Source organism: Gobio gobio (assembly GCF_949357685.1).
Source record: "Gobio gobio genome assembly, chromosome: 1".
Taxonomy (NCBI): domain Eukaryota; kingdom Metazoa; phylum Chordata; class Actinopteri; order Cypriniformes; family Gobionidae; genus Gobio; species Gobio gobio.
In genome coordinates, this window is record NC_137097.1 from 53549422 (window position 1) to 53565867 (window position 16446).

General features: G+C 39.4%; 2 protein-coding genes across 2 annotated transcripts in view; one reads left to right on the forward strand and one right to left on the reverse strand.

Moving 5' to 3' along the window:
- rarab (retinoic acid receptor, alpha b) overlaps window positions 1-1738 on the reverse strand; it is a 136883-nt gene extending 135145 nt beyond the window's left edge. Inside the window, exon 1 of the mRNA XM_079819595.1 lies at window positions 1542-1738. The gene's annotated coding sequence lies outside the window, so the exon portion shown is untranslated. The remainder of the gene's footprint in view (window positions 1-1541) is intronic.
- A 13290-nt stretch (window positions 1739-15028) lies between these two features.
- Window positions 15029-15902, forward strand: hspb9 (heat shock protein, alpha-crystallin-related, 9). The gene has a single exon (XM_079823767.1). It carries the CDS (start codon window positions 15080-15082, stop codon window positions 15710-15712), a length of 633 nt encoding a protein of 210 aa, XP_079679893.1. The 5' UTR covers window positions 15029-15079; the 3' UTR covers window positions 15713-15902.
- The last annotated feature ends 544 nt before the right edge of the window (window positions 15903-16446 follow it).

Consider the following 16446-nt stretch of genomic DNA (forward strand, 5'->3'; position numbering starts at 1 on the left):
CTTCCTTCTCCAGTTGGTGCGTAACCTGGCCTCTCTGCTTGTACACAAACACACATTCACAAGCTCAATAAAACCGAACCACTCTGTAAACTGCAATTAAAATCCTGGGCACTAAATAGGTGGAAATGGATGCTTGTTAAAAGACAGCAAGTTTAGGCAAGTGGACTCAACATGCCGACTATTTTATTTACCCCCTGTACATTTCTGTTAATCTCTGTCACTGGTTTTCTTTACACATTAACAACTGATACGAGCGAGCATGCATTTGGAGCACATCAGACAGACGGTCTTGTTTCTAATGCTTGAATGCAAGTGACTTGGATAATCTGCTGATCCGTTGTTTTAATTGGTTATTGATCACATCATTGAGCCTTAGAGAAGGAGCAGGGAGGAACAAGGACCTGTGCTGCCTCAATTACAGTGCAGAGAGATCCCTGTGCTGCCCATTTTTCTTGTTTTTGGTGTACGTGGGTTCAGTTGATGATGGAAATTTTACAAATATTAGCAAATGACAGCGAGGACATGTGTAACATATAATACCCTAACAAAAGGTACCTCAGAAATACCATGTTGTTTATTATTTATGCTTTGCCAGACGCTTATATCCAAAACAACTTCAGTAGCATTCAGGGTATGCATAATCGAACACATGACCTTGGCGTTCCAAACACCATGGTCTATTGTTTGATATACAGGATTGGGTTTTTGACATGGTAACGCAATGTTTTTATGACATCTAACATACTAATACTATGTTTTTTGACATACTGTGGAAGTACAGAAGCATTTTTTGACGCATGTTGGAGTACCGTGTAAATATAGCAATCATTCAGAAAAATATCTCATAGTAATACCATACATAACTGTAACATAAAAGGCCATATTAGCTTTGTAATGGCATGAAAATACTTCCATTCCATCTGTACTCAGATAAACACCATCTTCACTTTACAGCTCACGTGATACTGTGGAAGCTGAATTCTGCTGCTCTCCATCTACTCTTTCACTCTCTTTTTCTGCTGTTTGTTACTAAACTTTATTCACCCAATTTCATTTTCGTTTTCTCTCTAGATATGTTGCAAAACATTCATAATTTTCAGATAAGAAGCCATTTTGGATTAAGATAAGGTAGAAATGTTGTGTACTGATATATGAAAATGAGTTTGGGTCAAATTGTAAAAAGAAGAGAGAATTAAGTAAAACAACAACTCAGTTTTTAATGTCTTTCACTTTCTACACAAAGATGTTCTCACATAGGCTACTCCTGCCTCTACACTTTTTTCCCCCTGAAAGAGTCCTCCTGTGTCCATTTTAGGACACGGAGTCCACTGGTGCATGAAGGCTAGCTGTCGCTTCACATTACAGTGAGCAGGCATTGGGTACTCGGCCCTGGCGAGCAAAACATACATCCTCTCCTCCAGAGGTCCTGAAAACCTATCTATAAACTGTAACACTCCAGGCTTTTTATTAAAATAAGCCTCCACCTACAAGCGCTATAGTCACTACTGTAATATTCTAGATTTGATCTGATTTCTTCTTACCTTTAGAGGGAGTGACACTGTTAAGTCTTCTTAAAGATTCATAGATCCACAATACTTTATATGACGATTTCACAGATCTACAAAAGCATAACACCCTCGACTTGATATGAAGAGTCACAAGGGTAACAGTCACCCGTCGGTACATGCCACCGCAAAACTAAACTGAAGAACACAAGCGCACACATACACACAAATGCGCTCAAAACCTCAGCCCACTTCTCACTGTCTCTCACGCAATGCTACTCGCCAAGGGCTTCCTGTTCCTCTTGCTGTTTTTTATTTGGTGCCCGAGCACTGTTATCAACACCCTCTCAAATGAGAAGTGAAACCGGGGTCACCTCAGGCCATTCTAGGAGCACAGATATGCCCACAAAAAAGTCTTTGTTTAAATAAAAGGATGAATCTGATCCATAGTTTTGGATTTCTGCACTAACAAAAAGTTGCATTGTGTAACACAATCTATCTCTATCAGAGCTAGAATGTACATTAAACATGTGCATTAAGCATTAGCATGTGTCTCATGAGACACAAATGTGTCTTAAAGACCTGTTACTGTTACTGAAGTCTTTCTTTTCTGTGTTGATGTCTTTCCTGTTGAACCAGGGAGTTTTTGGTGAGACATATCGAAGGGCTTGACACCTTTGTATTTAGATAGGCATTAGGCATTGCATTAGTGACATCACAGTGGTATCATGGGTCTGGACCTACTCATTCCAGGAGCCTGTGATTGGACAAAAATCTGGATATTTAACTAATAACTAATTAGACACAGGTGGAGATGATAAACTAAACAGGGATAAACTAGAACAGGTGCAGACATGACAAAACGTAATTGTGACATTATACGCCCGCCTCGGAAAGGCGCGTCCTCGCGCCGTGAAGACAACAAAGTCCAGGAAGTAACAAAGAGGCGGAGGCCTCGGTGGAGGGCGTGGAGTTGGTGACAGACAGGCACCTGGGGTAGGTGACGCTGACGGTGGGAGGATATGACTGCAGGGGCGGTCGGAACCCTGGGACCGATCGGCGGAGGCAGAACCAGGGTGAGGGGAGGAACCAGCGGAACCAAGCGGCTGACGGACCAGGGTGACATCGTAGGCCTGGAAGCCTGGCACTGAGCTGCTGGCTCGGATGGCGAGTGAGGCCGATGGGCAGGCTGGAGGAAGGGAGGAGCTCGCTGACGCCATAGGGGTGCAGGGTGAGGGCACAGCCCGAATCCCGAAAGTCCGTGGCAAAGGCTGTGCCTCGACCACCGGAGGACGACCTGGAGTGATGAGGGAGCCCAGCGGAGTTTCCGGGCAGATGGGCCGCGGAGGCGATGAAGGAGCGGTGAGCCGAGGCGATGGTGACGGGCTGACAGGCCGAGGTGGAGATTTGGGCCTGGAGACCCGAGGTGTAGCCGGGGACAGGGAAGCCCGAGGCGCGGATGATGAGCCGCATTGAGCGAGTGGCGGGGGTAGAGCCGAGGAGCTGGACAACACCAGTGGTGCCGACGGATCCAGGGGACTGGCCATGACCAGCGATATTTATATATGTATATTTTGAATTTATTGCGGTGCACATGCAGGAACTGTATAGCAATAATAGCGCATACGTTAGCCCAGCACTAAAGTGAATAACATTGAAGTTTGCAAAACAAATCTTTCTCCATCCTTTATCTTTACTCAAAGTAGTAAGAACGAAAGACAATCTGCATTAATAGACAGTTTTAGGTAATAGTGTCCCACAGCTGCAAAGCTATCCAAATAAACTGCTACTGACCCATCTTTCAAGAGCAAGCGTTTTGCTAATCCCACATTGTTTGTGGGACAATGTACAACATTGGCGGGCGTAATGCAAATATCATAGTGATGTAGAACTGTCACGCAGTAAGATTCAAACAAAAAAACGTCTCATTGGCGGTTCAGGGTCGATTCTTTCTTTTGTGAAACAATAACTTTATTTATCATGTACTTTCGACTTTACAACTTTGCAGAACCTTTACATTCACAAACAGCTGAAAGGGAATATTCAAAAAAACATAATAGGGGCACTTTAAAGTTATATTCCACCTAAAATTCGTTTAGACCCAATGACCAATTGTTGTGTAGTTAAATAGCTCTATTGTGCAAGTCAAAACGGGACAAACTAATAGAGAGATTTGTCCACTCAGTGGCGCTTAAGGTTAACGCATCCTCAGGTTTGGATTACAGTTACATTTATTTTTTAATTACATTACGTAACGCTGTTACATGTAACTAGTTACTCCCCAACACTGCACATGCTATTACAGCACCACTGCATGAGGAACTGAACATCAACACACATTTTTAGTGATGAAAATAGGATGGAAACAACCTGTTTACCATAATGTAGCTCAATGCAATGGAAACAGACAATAAATCCAGTCCTACATCCACACTCTTGCAGAGTTATGAAATACCTGTGCTCATACACCCTGGGCTCAAAGATAACTCAAATAAACCCGACCTCCTATTCAAAATGATATTGTGTTGCCTAAGCCTATGAGTTTCAACATACACACACCAAAACACACACCCTTGAGTCGTTCGCTTCAATAAATATAATTAACCTCAAGCCATCCCAGTGCAGCTCTGAATTGATCAGGGCAGGCAGAGTTGCAGCAGGGCCTGTCAGCACCAGGCATAATCAATACACCTTATCGATCCTACATGCGGTGTGAGTCTGTGTGTCAGCGTGCATATGTGAGGGATCACGCTGCATCTGCTTTGGATTTGTGCTCAGTGAGCGCATGTGGGCATGACATGAAAAAAAGAGGGGGTTTGCAGCTTAGCCTCCTATACCGACTGCTTTGCAACAGAGTAACTAGGGAAGGCAAATGGAGATTTAAAGTGGGTTAGTGAAAAGTGCGAGTTAGTGTAGATGTTAGTGCAAGACATAAAGCTGAGTGTGACATTTGTTCTGCATAGTGATCATGTCTGCAACAACAACTAATATTTTTGAGTGCACTATAAGCCTGCATGTCAGAAAAAGATTTCAAAGGAGTTGTATAGTGGAGAGCAGGGGCAACAGTAACACCTTTTGGTTTTTGCTCATTTATGCTGAAGAAGTGTAGTCTAAAGCTTTGAAAAAAGCTTTGTGTGTCGCTTACCTGGGGAACACATGGCACCAGGATGCACTATGGGAAGAAGGCAAGCCGATGAAGGCTGTGTGATGCTTTGGGCAATGTTCTGCTGGGAAACCTTGGGTCCTGCCATCCATGTGGATGTTACTTTGACACGTACCACCTACCTTAGCATTGTTGCAGACCATGTATATACCCTTTCATGGAAATGGTATTCCCTGGTGGCGGTGGCCTCTTTCAGAAGGATAATGTGCCTGCCACACAGTGAATATGGTTCAGGAATGGTTTGAGGAGCACAACAATAAGTTTGAGGTGTTGACTTGGCCTCCAAATCCCCCAGATCTCAATCCAATCGAGCATCTTTGGGATGAGCTGAACAAACAAGCCCGATCCATGGAGGCCCCACCTCGCAACTTACACGACTAAAGGATCTGCTGCTAACATCTTGGTGCCAGATACCACAGCACACCTTCAGGGGTCTAGTGGAGTCCATGCCCTGACGGGTCAGGGCTGTTTTGGCAGCAAAAGAGGGACCAACACAATATTAGGAAGGTGATCATAATGTTATGCCCGATCTTTGTATATATATATATATATATATATATATATATATATATATATATATATATATATATATATATATATATATATATATATATATATATATATATATATATATATATATACAAAAGATACCAGACCCTCATTTTGACTACTGTAAAATCAGCTGTTACATTAATGAAATAAAGATTTACACTAAATGAGGATGACTAAAGCAAGCATTTCTGGAGAAACATAACTTGCTCAAAACCGTTTCAGCTATTTGTGTCATCAAAAGGTGTTTTTTGGGAGGGAGTAAGGTTTACATAATAAATGTAATGTAATTTTCAAAATATTAATGAAAAAATTAAATAAAGATTTAAAAAAGAGATTCAAAATATTATATATTTCATTTGTTTACCTGCATATCATCAACTGAAGTCAGAGAACCACGAACATGCAAATGTGTTGTTAAATCATTGAAATATTAACTTAAAATCTCAGAGGGACGTCAAGTAAATAGTGTCAAAGGGGTTTAGCTGTACAAAAAATGTTTGTGAATTTCTTATTATCCCTCAGGTAAAGGGCTGCATTGTGCTTTCACATACCTGATGTGGGCTGTCTGAGGATGTAGTGTTAGTGTAGGGTGTAGGGTGTAGTTATTCCCGATGTTACATTTATTGAGTGTTGCAATTACCCTCGCTCTTCCCTCCTGAATAATAAAATGAAGTTGTTACAGATGAATTACTGAACATTACAGAAATTTTGTTAAAGCTAACTATAGCTATAATAAATACCACCGGTATTGTGTGGCTCTCTTTCTGTGCTCTCTCAGTACCACACGCAGGTAGAGAGACACATGAAAGCGCTGGGGGTTGGGCACTGCGACTGTGAGGAAGAGAGAGGGGCACATGGGGAGAGGGTGGAACAAGATTTATATGAGGCTGCTGTAAAACTTTGACCCCACAGTTGTAAATCTGCCAATGAAGTCTAGCCAGCACAACAGGAAGTATGGGGGATCAGAGAGAGAGAGAGAGAGAGATGATGCAAACAGGATTGGGTGTAGATGGGTAGATTGTTAGGCTTGCATTCAATTAGAAAAGCGTTTTAAATATGTCTAGATTTCACTATTAAACCCAAAGGGATGTAATGGCTGGTGCAAATGTTTTTGCATCTTTATGATTTTCTGGCATCAATGAGTTCTTTCAGCTTGCCTGAATCCTAACAAGTCATATAGTACATTTTGAATGCTCGCATGTGCTCAGATATAGACCTCGAAAATGAAAAGACTGTTCAAACATTATTTTATTAGCAATGAAAAATGGCTAAGAGGTCAAAACATTGTTTGAAGGGGTTGATATGATTTTGCAGGGAGTTTAATCTAATGATTTTATGACTTGTAGTATATTTGTACACACACATAGTGCCCCAAATAGAGGTTGTTTTTGTATTAAACATCAGTATTTTTCTTAATGCTCAATCAAAAGAAGAACTTTCCGTTAGCAAGGAGTACATTATAACAAGAAAGGATCTGGAACACTTGCTTTGATGATAAACATCAACAAAACAGCATGAGAGCGCATTACCAAAGTTAATGTGCCACCCACTTAGGTGTGGTAACTCAGGGTCATGATGTGAAAATACAGGATGTAGGTACTGAGACAGGAAGTGGCAGGCATCGAAGTTTCAGTCTTTGATTAGAATGTCAGTACACTCAAGGTCATGAGAAATTGCTGGCATGAATGCACCTCTGAACTCTGACTGGCTTTGAGAATGGGATATGGAAAATACAAACAGACTCATTTCACAGCAATTTTCACTTTTTCGGTATACTTACTTACATTTTTTTTTAAGCAATTTGTTATTCCTATAACATAACAGTGGAATTGTGTGCGAATCAACTTGTGTCTGTTGGCAATTATACGTGCTTGATTATGACATACATTTTCATCAAGTTGCACCCTAAAATAGTAAAGCAGCTGAGCTATAATTTTTATACCAGTGTAGCTGTTCCAATAGGCATAGCGTGATCAAACGCACTCAGCTAAACGGTTCTCTTTCACGCACATGTAGCATTGCACTATTTGAAGCAGGTCTAAACATCAACAGTTCAAATATAACTCCAAAGTTGCTACTTTTTGTTTGGATATTACTATACAACTACTTTTTCAGTAGGTTGACTGTAGCCTAGTTTGACTGCTTAAATGAAAGTAGCTTTTAGCTTGGCAAGCTTTCAAAGTATAGCTTCCCCGACACTGTTGATGACCATAAAACCCTCTTTTCACTCTCCTGTTTGACTTTGAGACTCCCAGAACTGCTGTTCTGCTCTATTCCCCCCCCCCCCCCTCTCTCTTGACTCTTTCAATACTATGCATTTACATGCACACAATTGTTTAGGGATCTAGGGGTGTGTCTCGGATGGTGTATTGAATGCCTTCTATATTGCTAACAGTGTAAGACGTACAGGATCTATGCTAGACAGCAGCTGTTCTCAGGTCAAGGCAGGAATTCTTGAAATCTTGAGATCTGAGCAACTGTTCGTTTATTGGATACCACTCAGCTAATGGGCCTGTATCTACAGCCACCAGACCAGATGTTACTCTGTATGTGTGTGTGTGTTTGTGTGAATGTGTGTACATGTTTGTCTATCCCAATGGGGACTTCAACCTGAATGCACACAGACTCATGGGGACTTGTGTCACCATTGGACCTAAGTTTGTATGCATAATATGCCTATTGAGTTAAAACATGCTGTGAAAATGATAAGAGAAAAAATGAAATGTAGGCCAAAAGGTTTAAGTACAGATAAAGGATGAATTACATGCAGCTGTTTCTGATCAGAACTAGTTCACACAACACACGGCTAAAAAAACCCGAGAAGTTCTTCATGAAAAAGGGCTGACTGTCTTATCTCATGAGCCGAGAGTGAGGTTTGCGTGACAAGGCTGGCCACGAGAGGAAGTGAAATGTGTGAGAATGGCAGTCACCGCAGTCTCATCTCAGAACTCATGCCTGCCCTCACTCTCAAACCTATTGCTCCAGCCTTCACCCCTCTCACTTCCTGTCTTATTTGAAACACGTCTGTTTTTGTGCTGCTTAAAACTTCGAAACACAATTTACATAAAAAAGATACTGTTGCTGAAATAAGTAACATTCTGCCAAGAATCTGCCCCTCTTTCAACTGCATTTCAATAAAACATGATTTATGTTTACCAAGGCATTTTACTCATAGGGATGTTGTTGGATTACAGCAATGTAGGCAAAACCCACACACACATTTTATCAAAATGGATTCAGTTTTTTTTTTTTTTATGAATCTAAATATACAGACTAACCCTAACCTTATTTAATCCTAAAATAAAAATAATTTTTTTAAATTTGATTTGATTTGCTCTTTCATTGTATGGAAATGCATTTCTCTAAATAACTCACATTTGAAAAAGTCTTTCAGATGACATTAGAGTTGTGGTTGTTTTTTTTTTTTTTTTCTGTTTTGTGTGACATTTCCCTCAGGACATGTATGAGCTGTTGACTACAATAACCAATGTTTAAGACTGCCATAAAGGTTCTTTATTGGCATCTATGGTTTTTAAAATGTTATTCATAGTTGTACAAGGTTCTTCAGATTATTAAAACGTTCTTCACACTAAGTTAAAGAACTGTTTACTGAAAGGTTCCTCTGGGAAATCTTCAGTGGCATTGATGCAAAAGCCCCTTTTTGGAATCTTTATTCAAAAGTTCACACTTCCAAATAATCGGATATAATAAAATGTATGCGTATTTGGCGTGCTGTCCGACGGGAGGGCTTTTTTGGCCCGAATTCAGAGTACTCCCCTGTATCTTATGATTAGGATAGTTAACCATGCAAGTGTGTGGAGACGGGGTGGTGGTGGGATGCAGGAAACTGTCGAGGAACCTAGGTGACTTGGCTATGTACACTCACCTAAAGGATTATTAGGAGCACCATAATAATACTGTTTGACCCCCTTTCGCCTTCAGAACTGCCTTAATTCTACGTGGCATTGATTCAACAAGGTGCTGAAAGCATTCTTTAGAAATGTTTGCCCATATTGATAGGATAGCATCTTGCAGTGGATGGAGATTTGTGGGATACACATCCAGGGCACGAAGCTCCCGTTCCCAAAGATGCTCTATTGGGTTGAGATCTGGTGACTGGGGGGGGGCATTTTAGTACAGTGAACTCATTGTCATGTTCAAGAAACCAATTTGAAATTATTTGAGCTTTGTGACATGGTGCATTATCCTGCTGGAAGTAGCCATCAGAGGATGGGGACATGGTGGTCATAAAGGGATGGACATGGTCAGAAACAATGCTCAGGTAGGCCGTGGCATTTAAACGATGCCCAATTGGCACTAAGGGGCCTAAAGTGTGCCAAGAAAACATCCCCCACACCATTACACCACCACCACCAGCCTGCACAGTGGTAACAAGGCATGATGGATCCATGTTCTCATTCTGTTTATGCCAAATTCTGACTCTACCATCTGAATGTCTCAACAGTAATCGAGACTCATCAGACCAGGTAACATTTTTCCAGTCTTCAACTGTCCAATTTTGGTGAGCTCGTACAAATTGTAGCCTCTTTTTCCTATTTGTGGTGGAGATGAGTGGTACCCGGTGGGGTCTTCTGCTGTTGTAGCTCATCCGCCTCAAGGTTGTGCGTGTTGTGGCTTCACAAATGTTTTGCTTCATACACCGGTTGTAACGAGTGGTTATTTCAGTCAACGTTGCTCTTCTATCAGCTTGAATCAGTCAGCCCATTCTCCTCTGACCTCTAGCATCAACAAGGCATTTTCGCCCACAGGACTGCTGCATACTGGATGTTTTTCCCTTTTCACACCATTCTTTGTAAACCCTAGAAATGGTTGTGCGTGAAAATCCCAGTAACTGAGCAGATTGTGAAATACTCAGACCGGCCCGTCTGGCACCAACAACCATGCCACGCTCAAAATTGCTTAAATCACCTTTCTTTCCCATTCTGACATTCAGTTTGGAGTTCAGGAGATTGTCTTGACCAGGACCACACCCCTAAATGCATTGAAGAAACTGCCATGTGATTGGTTGATTAGATAATTGCATTAATGAGAAATTGAACAGGTGTTCCTAATAATCCTTTAGGTGAGTGTGTATATATATATATATATATATATATATATATATATATATATATATATATATATATATATATATATATATATATATATATATATATATATATACTCTTAAAAAACGATGTTTTATAAATCAGTACGAGATGAAGCCTATATATATATATATATATATATATATATATATATATATATATATATATATATATATATATATATATATATATATATATATATATATATATATATATATATATATATAGGCTTCATCTCGTACTGATTGGATTGCTATTTTGAAAGTGTTCCTCCTGAACGTTGTTTATAAAACATCGTTTTTTAAGAGTGTAGGTCCCATTTCCCTCTCATCCCAACTTTTCTTTCTCCACTCCAGTGGCTCAACATGAGCCACTGGTGTGGCGTCACGCCTCTGTTCATAATCATCCTCCATTTCCATCGTCCTGCGGTTTATTTTTGACACAGTGGGTTGATGCTACCTGCTTTGTATGCTAGTTCTAACAGTGCAGTGTGACATATGACTTATGTGTGCGTACAGACAGCGTTACTGCCTCAGTCATATTTCATCTATTGCTGCAAATGACAAAAAAAAAAAATCTCTCTCACTTTCCCACTCTGTCTCCCTCCCTTGTCTCTTTCTGCTCTCTTAGTATCGGTAAGCCCTTGCTCGTAGGCTTTGAAGGTTAAGCGCTAACTCCCCACAGCTCTGACCTTGCCTTACAATGAGCAGCGTAAGTTCATTGCTCCATCTCAGCACCATTACAGTGACTGTCAAGATGGAACACTTGCTGTCTTGTTTCACTTCGGTGTCTATAATCTGAACATGTTCAGGGGAAAAGCTAATTCAAAAGCTAATCTTCAAAGCTAATTACAGCCTAATTCATCCCCCCTCCTTCCCCCAACGCTGCCACTTCCGCTTCGGTCTATCTCTCTCCTCTTCTCTCCCCCATCACTACACTCCCTCCTCCTGCAAGCCGTCAGTTGGAAGGTCTCAGGGGAGAAGCTGCGGCCAGGCTTTTTGGGGGAGCTGTCAGACTAATAGATTTCCTCTCTCGCTCTGATGTGAACAGAGGGAAAAACCTTCCCTGCTGGGACATGCTAAAAGCAAAGTTTTTACAGTGCCGGTGGACGGCCCATATATGATCTTTGTCTGATCGGTTTGAATGTTTTGAGTTTAAAGCTCTGATATTTACAGTATGCATTTTTATGTGTTTGATTGCATATAATGGTTTGCTTCTGTGTTATCATATTCAGCTGATTAGTTCTGTATATCATACAAAACTTTACATGAGGTCTTTGCGATTCATTTTACTCATACATGTATGCATATATGATCATGAATGTGTCCATGACAGCATGTTCTTTTTCCCCTCTTTAAAAAAAAAAGAGAATTGTACAGTGATTTCTGGAATAGATGCAAGAAATACAGCAAGACAATCTCAAACGCCCACTACAGGCCGACAGCTGCACAGCAGTCAGAAGTGAGCAGGCTTGAAGTGTGGTAATGCTTACATGCTAAGCTAACAGCGCCACCTAACGTTTGTTTGGCTACTTACCAATCAGTAGTTTTTCAATGGGGTTACGTCCTGTATTTTCATAAACAATACATGTCCTAAAACTAAAATAATAAGCATACACGTTTGTGCAGAGCAATTTCAATATTTTTTGTTTAAAACTGTATGGAAATGTAACTTAAAAGGGTTATTTGTGAACTAGTGTTACTAGTAGGGTTGCCACCTTTGGTGTGGCAAAATAAGGGACACCCATTCATGACCCCCCCCCCCCCCCCCCCCAAAAAAAAACACGTCATGAAATGATTATTTCTACATTGACAACTTTACAGCTCAATAATAAACCATAAGAAAACATGAGATCAAGTATGTGAACTTGCAACAGAACACATTTTATATTATTTTACATTTGATTATTTTATTTATTTCTAAAGAACTTTTTAGTAGCCTATTTGGTGCACTTTAAAGGGATATTTCACCCAAAATGAAAATTCTGTCATCATTTACTCGCCCTCATGATGTTCCAGACCTGTATGAGTTTCTTTGTTCTGCTGAACACAAAAGAAGATATTTAGAAGAATGTTTGTAACCAGGCTTCTTTGGGGGCACCATTGACTTCCATAGTAATCTTCCTATGTGTTCAACATAAAGAAATGTATACATGTTTGGAACAACTTGGGGGTGAGTAAATGATGACAGAATTTTCATTTTTGGGTGAACTGTCCCTTTAAGCAGTCATTCTGAACCAGTAATCACTTTTTTGAATTTCAAAAATGTAATTTTTTTTAATTAATTTACTTAAATTATGACTATATTATCATGTAATTATTTGTCCCATTTTTATCAATTTTTTTTTAAAATGTCATAAACTTTATATGACAGGATTATTGTTTATGTATGATTATAGCGTAGCTAAATTATAAATTAATAATTACATTTATTAGGCTATAATCTATTAATTAACCTGTCTAAAAAATAATAATTTTGTCTGCAAAGCTCTGATAATATTATATTAAGATATTATCCATTAAAAAAAAACTATAGGCTAACTTTAGAAGCACAGATGTGTCTGTCACCGCTGTTGCTTTAAGTCAGACAGTCTGAGACACTGAAATGCTTCTCATAAAGTGTGCAGTTGGCCTGAGGTTCATCCTGAGTTACTGGACAGACCCATTGATACCTTTTTGATATTCAGCTCTATATCTGGAGATCCTCTTGCGTTTAAACGGTGGACGCGACGCGAGCTCGACATGTTTTTAAAAAACGCGCAAGTTTACAGGCACACTCTGGCACAGCGCATGTTCTCGAGACTCCGCCGCTATGGCAACAAAGCCGCTAAAACGCAATCACGCACAAATGAGCTCCTGTACTACTTATTGTGAAATTGATTTCTTTATATTTGCTATAAGTATTCTCCACACTGCAAAATCCTTGTGTGTTTATTGAACTACGTGTGGACCTATGTAAAATACGGAACAAATCGCGTCCCGTATTGGTTTGATACGGAACGCGTCATTTTGCTTGTAAATACGGGACGATTCCGTATTTTACGGGACGGGTGGCAACCCTAGTTACTAGTTTATTCCACTTCAAAACTCCATAAACGGCACCACCACGAAGAATGCATCGTCCCAATATTCACGTTAATGGTCAGTTAATTTTTAAATGATTATTCCTCCAACCATACATTTACAGCCTAGCAAAATGAATGACATTTATATTTGAAAACATTTTTGTGCCAGTCATTCAAAATGATTCAGGTTTGAACATTTTGGGGTTGAAGGTTAATACCAAAACTAGCAAATATCGTACCATATTATTCACAGTGAATAATGAAACTGGAAAAGCCTGGGTTTGATATATTGAAATATTGAGTTTATTGAGTGCAAACCGTGTTTCATTAAAGTGAAATATATTGTTTAAAAAGTGTACTTTTTAGTGTAACAAATAAATAATGATAAAGACTAAGATAGAACAATGTGGTCAAGTAGTAAGTAAAAAAAACAAAAACAAAGAACAAATACAGCCTATATTTTCCAGATTATATTTTAACCGTTGATGTTTATATATAAATAATCAAATGTATTAAATGTAAATTATGATTAAAATGATCAAATCTGTTCAAAGCAAAAATAACATATATGTTATTTTTGCTTTAAACGGATTTGATCATTCTAATTTGATTGCCATTAAATGGTATTTTATGTTGCCTGAGGTTTCAAGTAGGCCTAAATGTGTCATAAGTCTAAACTGTGTCATAAGCAGCCTAAATATATCTCTGTGTTAACTATAGATGTATGGTCATGGCAAAACTGTCTTCTCTTCCTTCTGGATGTTTAGGAAGCTTCTGTCCTGTGCTCAGCTGAATACTTTTTGTATTAGCTCACAGGGTAACTCCTCATTGGTGGGGAATGTGAGGGGGACACTTGACTCATATATGGAGAAGACAAACAGGGGTCATTATTTTTGTAATTGTGTCATACAACTCTTTGACATTTAGAGTATTATTTTTAGAGGAACCAAAAAACATATGTCAACATTACTACATTCTTTTTCAAATAATATTACTGATATTCAGACCAAAAAATTATTATAAGGTCATTAAAAAAACAGTGAATCACTACATTTCATAATTTAAAAAACATTAATGAAGAGGCCCAAAACATATAGGGTTTGATCTTTGCCCCCAGCAAGTAAGGTCATACTTTGTGTTTCTGAAAAATCATAGGTTTTATTATTCTTTCTTATATTATGTCCTTATATATATTCCTTCTTCTAAATGTCTTGTATTTTTTATAATATACATTTGTTTGGGAAATGACATCATGTCTGTAGTCAGCATAGTCCTTGCATACGGTAAGCAGCTTCTGATGAAGGTAATGAGAGAACACACACACACAGAGATAGAGAGAGTGTGTAAAATTAGCATATGACTTCACTCTCTGTGCATGACTAAGGTGTCATTGGGCAATCCCAACTTGGGCAGCAGAACCAATGAAGGCTGTGGAGCAGTAAAAGTGACACCAACCCGTAAATCAAATTACAACTGTAAACTTATTATAGCCTTCTGAGCATCATGAATGTTCTGTTTACTTGTAGTTTGGAATTCTTATTCATGACCTCAATGGTGTAAAAAGACCAGCAGTGGGAGGTTCTAGATGCCTGTTGGAGAACTATATAAACTGGAGGGACCTGAAGCAAGAAGATCATTCTACTGAGAGCACTCAAGACAACACCTTCCAGATAAACAGACGAGAGAAATGTCTTCTGCCGAGAGCCTCTTCATGGACGACCCTTTCTTTGCAAACTCCCACTTTTTGTGGCCCAGGCGCAGTATGGCTCTTTCCAGCTTCAGAGAGGATTTCCTCCAGCGTAGAGCCCAAATAAAGCAGAACCTGAGGAATGAGATCAGAGACAGCTTGCTGAATGAACTCGGTGAAGAGCTCTTCCAGAGTCTAAAGGGTCAGAGGTCCTCTGCCTTCTCCAGGCTCTTCAGCACCAACACTGAGCAGAACAAACGGCGAGACGTGTCTCTCACTCTGGACACTCAAGGCTTCTCTCCCGAAGACGTCACCGTGACAGTATCTGGGGGGAGGCTGGAGGTGATGGCCAGCAAGCCGGCCCAGAAAGACACTGCCTCATCATCTACCAGCAACGCTCATGTCGCGGAAGCCAAGCCACAAGGATTTGTTCAAGCTGTGCAGCTTCCTGATCACCTGGATCCAACCTCATTGACCTGCTTACTTGGAGAAGACGGACTTCTGCATATTGAGTCACCAGAATCCACAGAAGAGGAGCGTGTCATTCCTATCCGCTTCAGAACATCCCTGAATTTCCCCATCAACAAAGACAGCACAAACAAAAAGGAGGACGGAGCTGAGAAATCAAACTAACACAGACTGATGGCATATTATGCATTGTACAATTGTTTTCATGAATCCAGAGATGTGCTTCCTGTAACTGTAAATTTTTTGTTCTAAAAAGGTTTTAATAAAGATGTTAATTGGTATATTACTTCATGCACAAACTGCTTCATGTCTTCTTCAGATTTGAATGATTAAAGTTTTGAAATGCCCTTTATAAGGCATTAATATTATTGTCAAACTGGAGTGCTAATTTTCTCATTTTCAGTTTTATAATAATGTTTTCATTGATGATCACTTCAAAACCTGATGTGCACAATTGTTTTTAGAATATGTCTCCATTTTAAAACAATTATTTTTGGCCATGCGGTAATGGTTTGTGGAATGCTAAATTTGAGACTTCTCTAACACTAAACTTATGTAGGATATGCATAAAGTAAGAAAATAAAGCAAATTGCATAAAGGTGTGTAATCAAGATCCATCATGCGATTTCTAAATCAGATTTAAAGTAACTTAAATTTGAATGTTTGTGAAACAGAATGTAGGCTAATGTAAGAAAAGTTTCATTGCATAAAGTGTTTTACACTTAGCCTTCCAATACAAATGATGGCGCTATAGACACATGATTGAGACTTATTCGTCGCAAACAAGAACAGATCTATTGATTTTAAGATGTCACTATAGCAGTGTTTTTTCTTTGTATTTCTTGCCTAAATAAGTGAACTGAATATTCACTGGGTCAATTCCTTTCTATATTGCGTTT

Coding starts and splice junctions, on each gene's coding strand:
- hspb9 (XM_079823767.1), top strand. CDS start 15,080: ATGTCTTCTGCCGAGAGCCTCTTCATGGACGACCCTTTCTTTGCAAAC.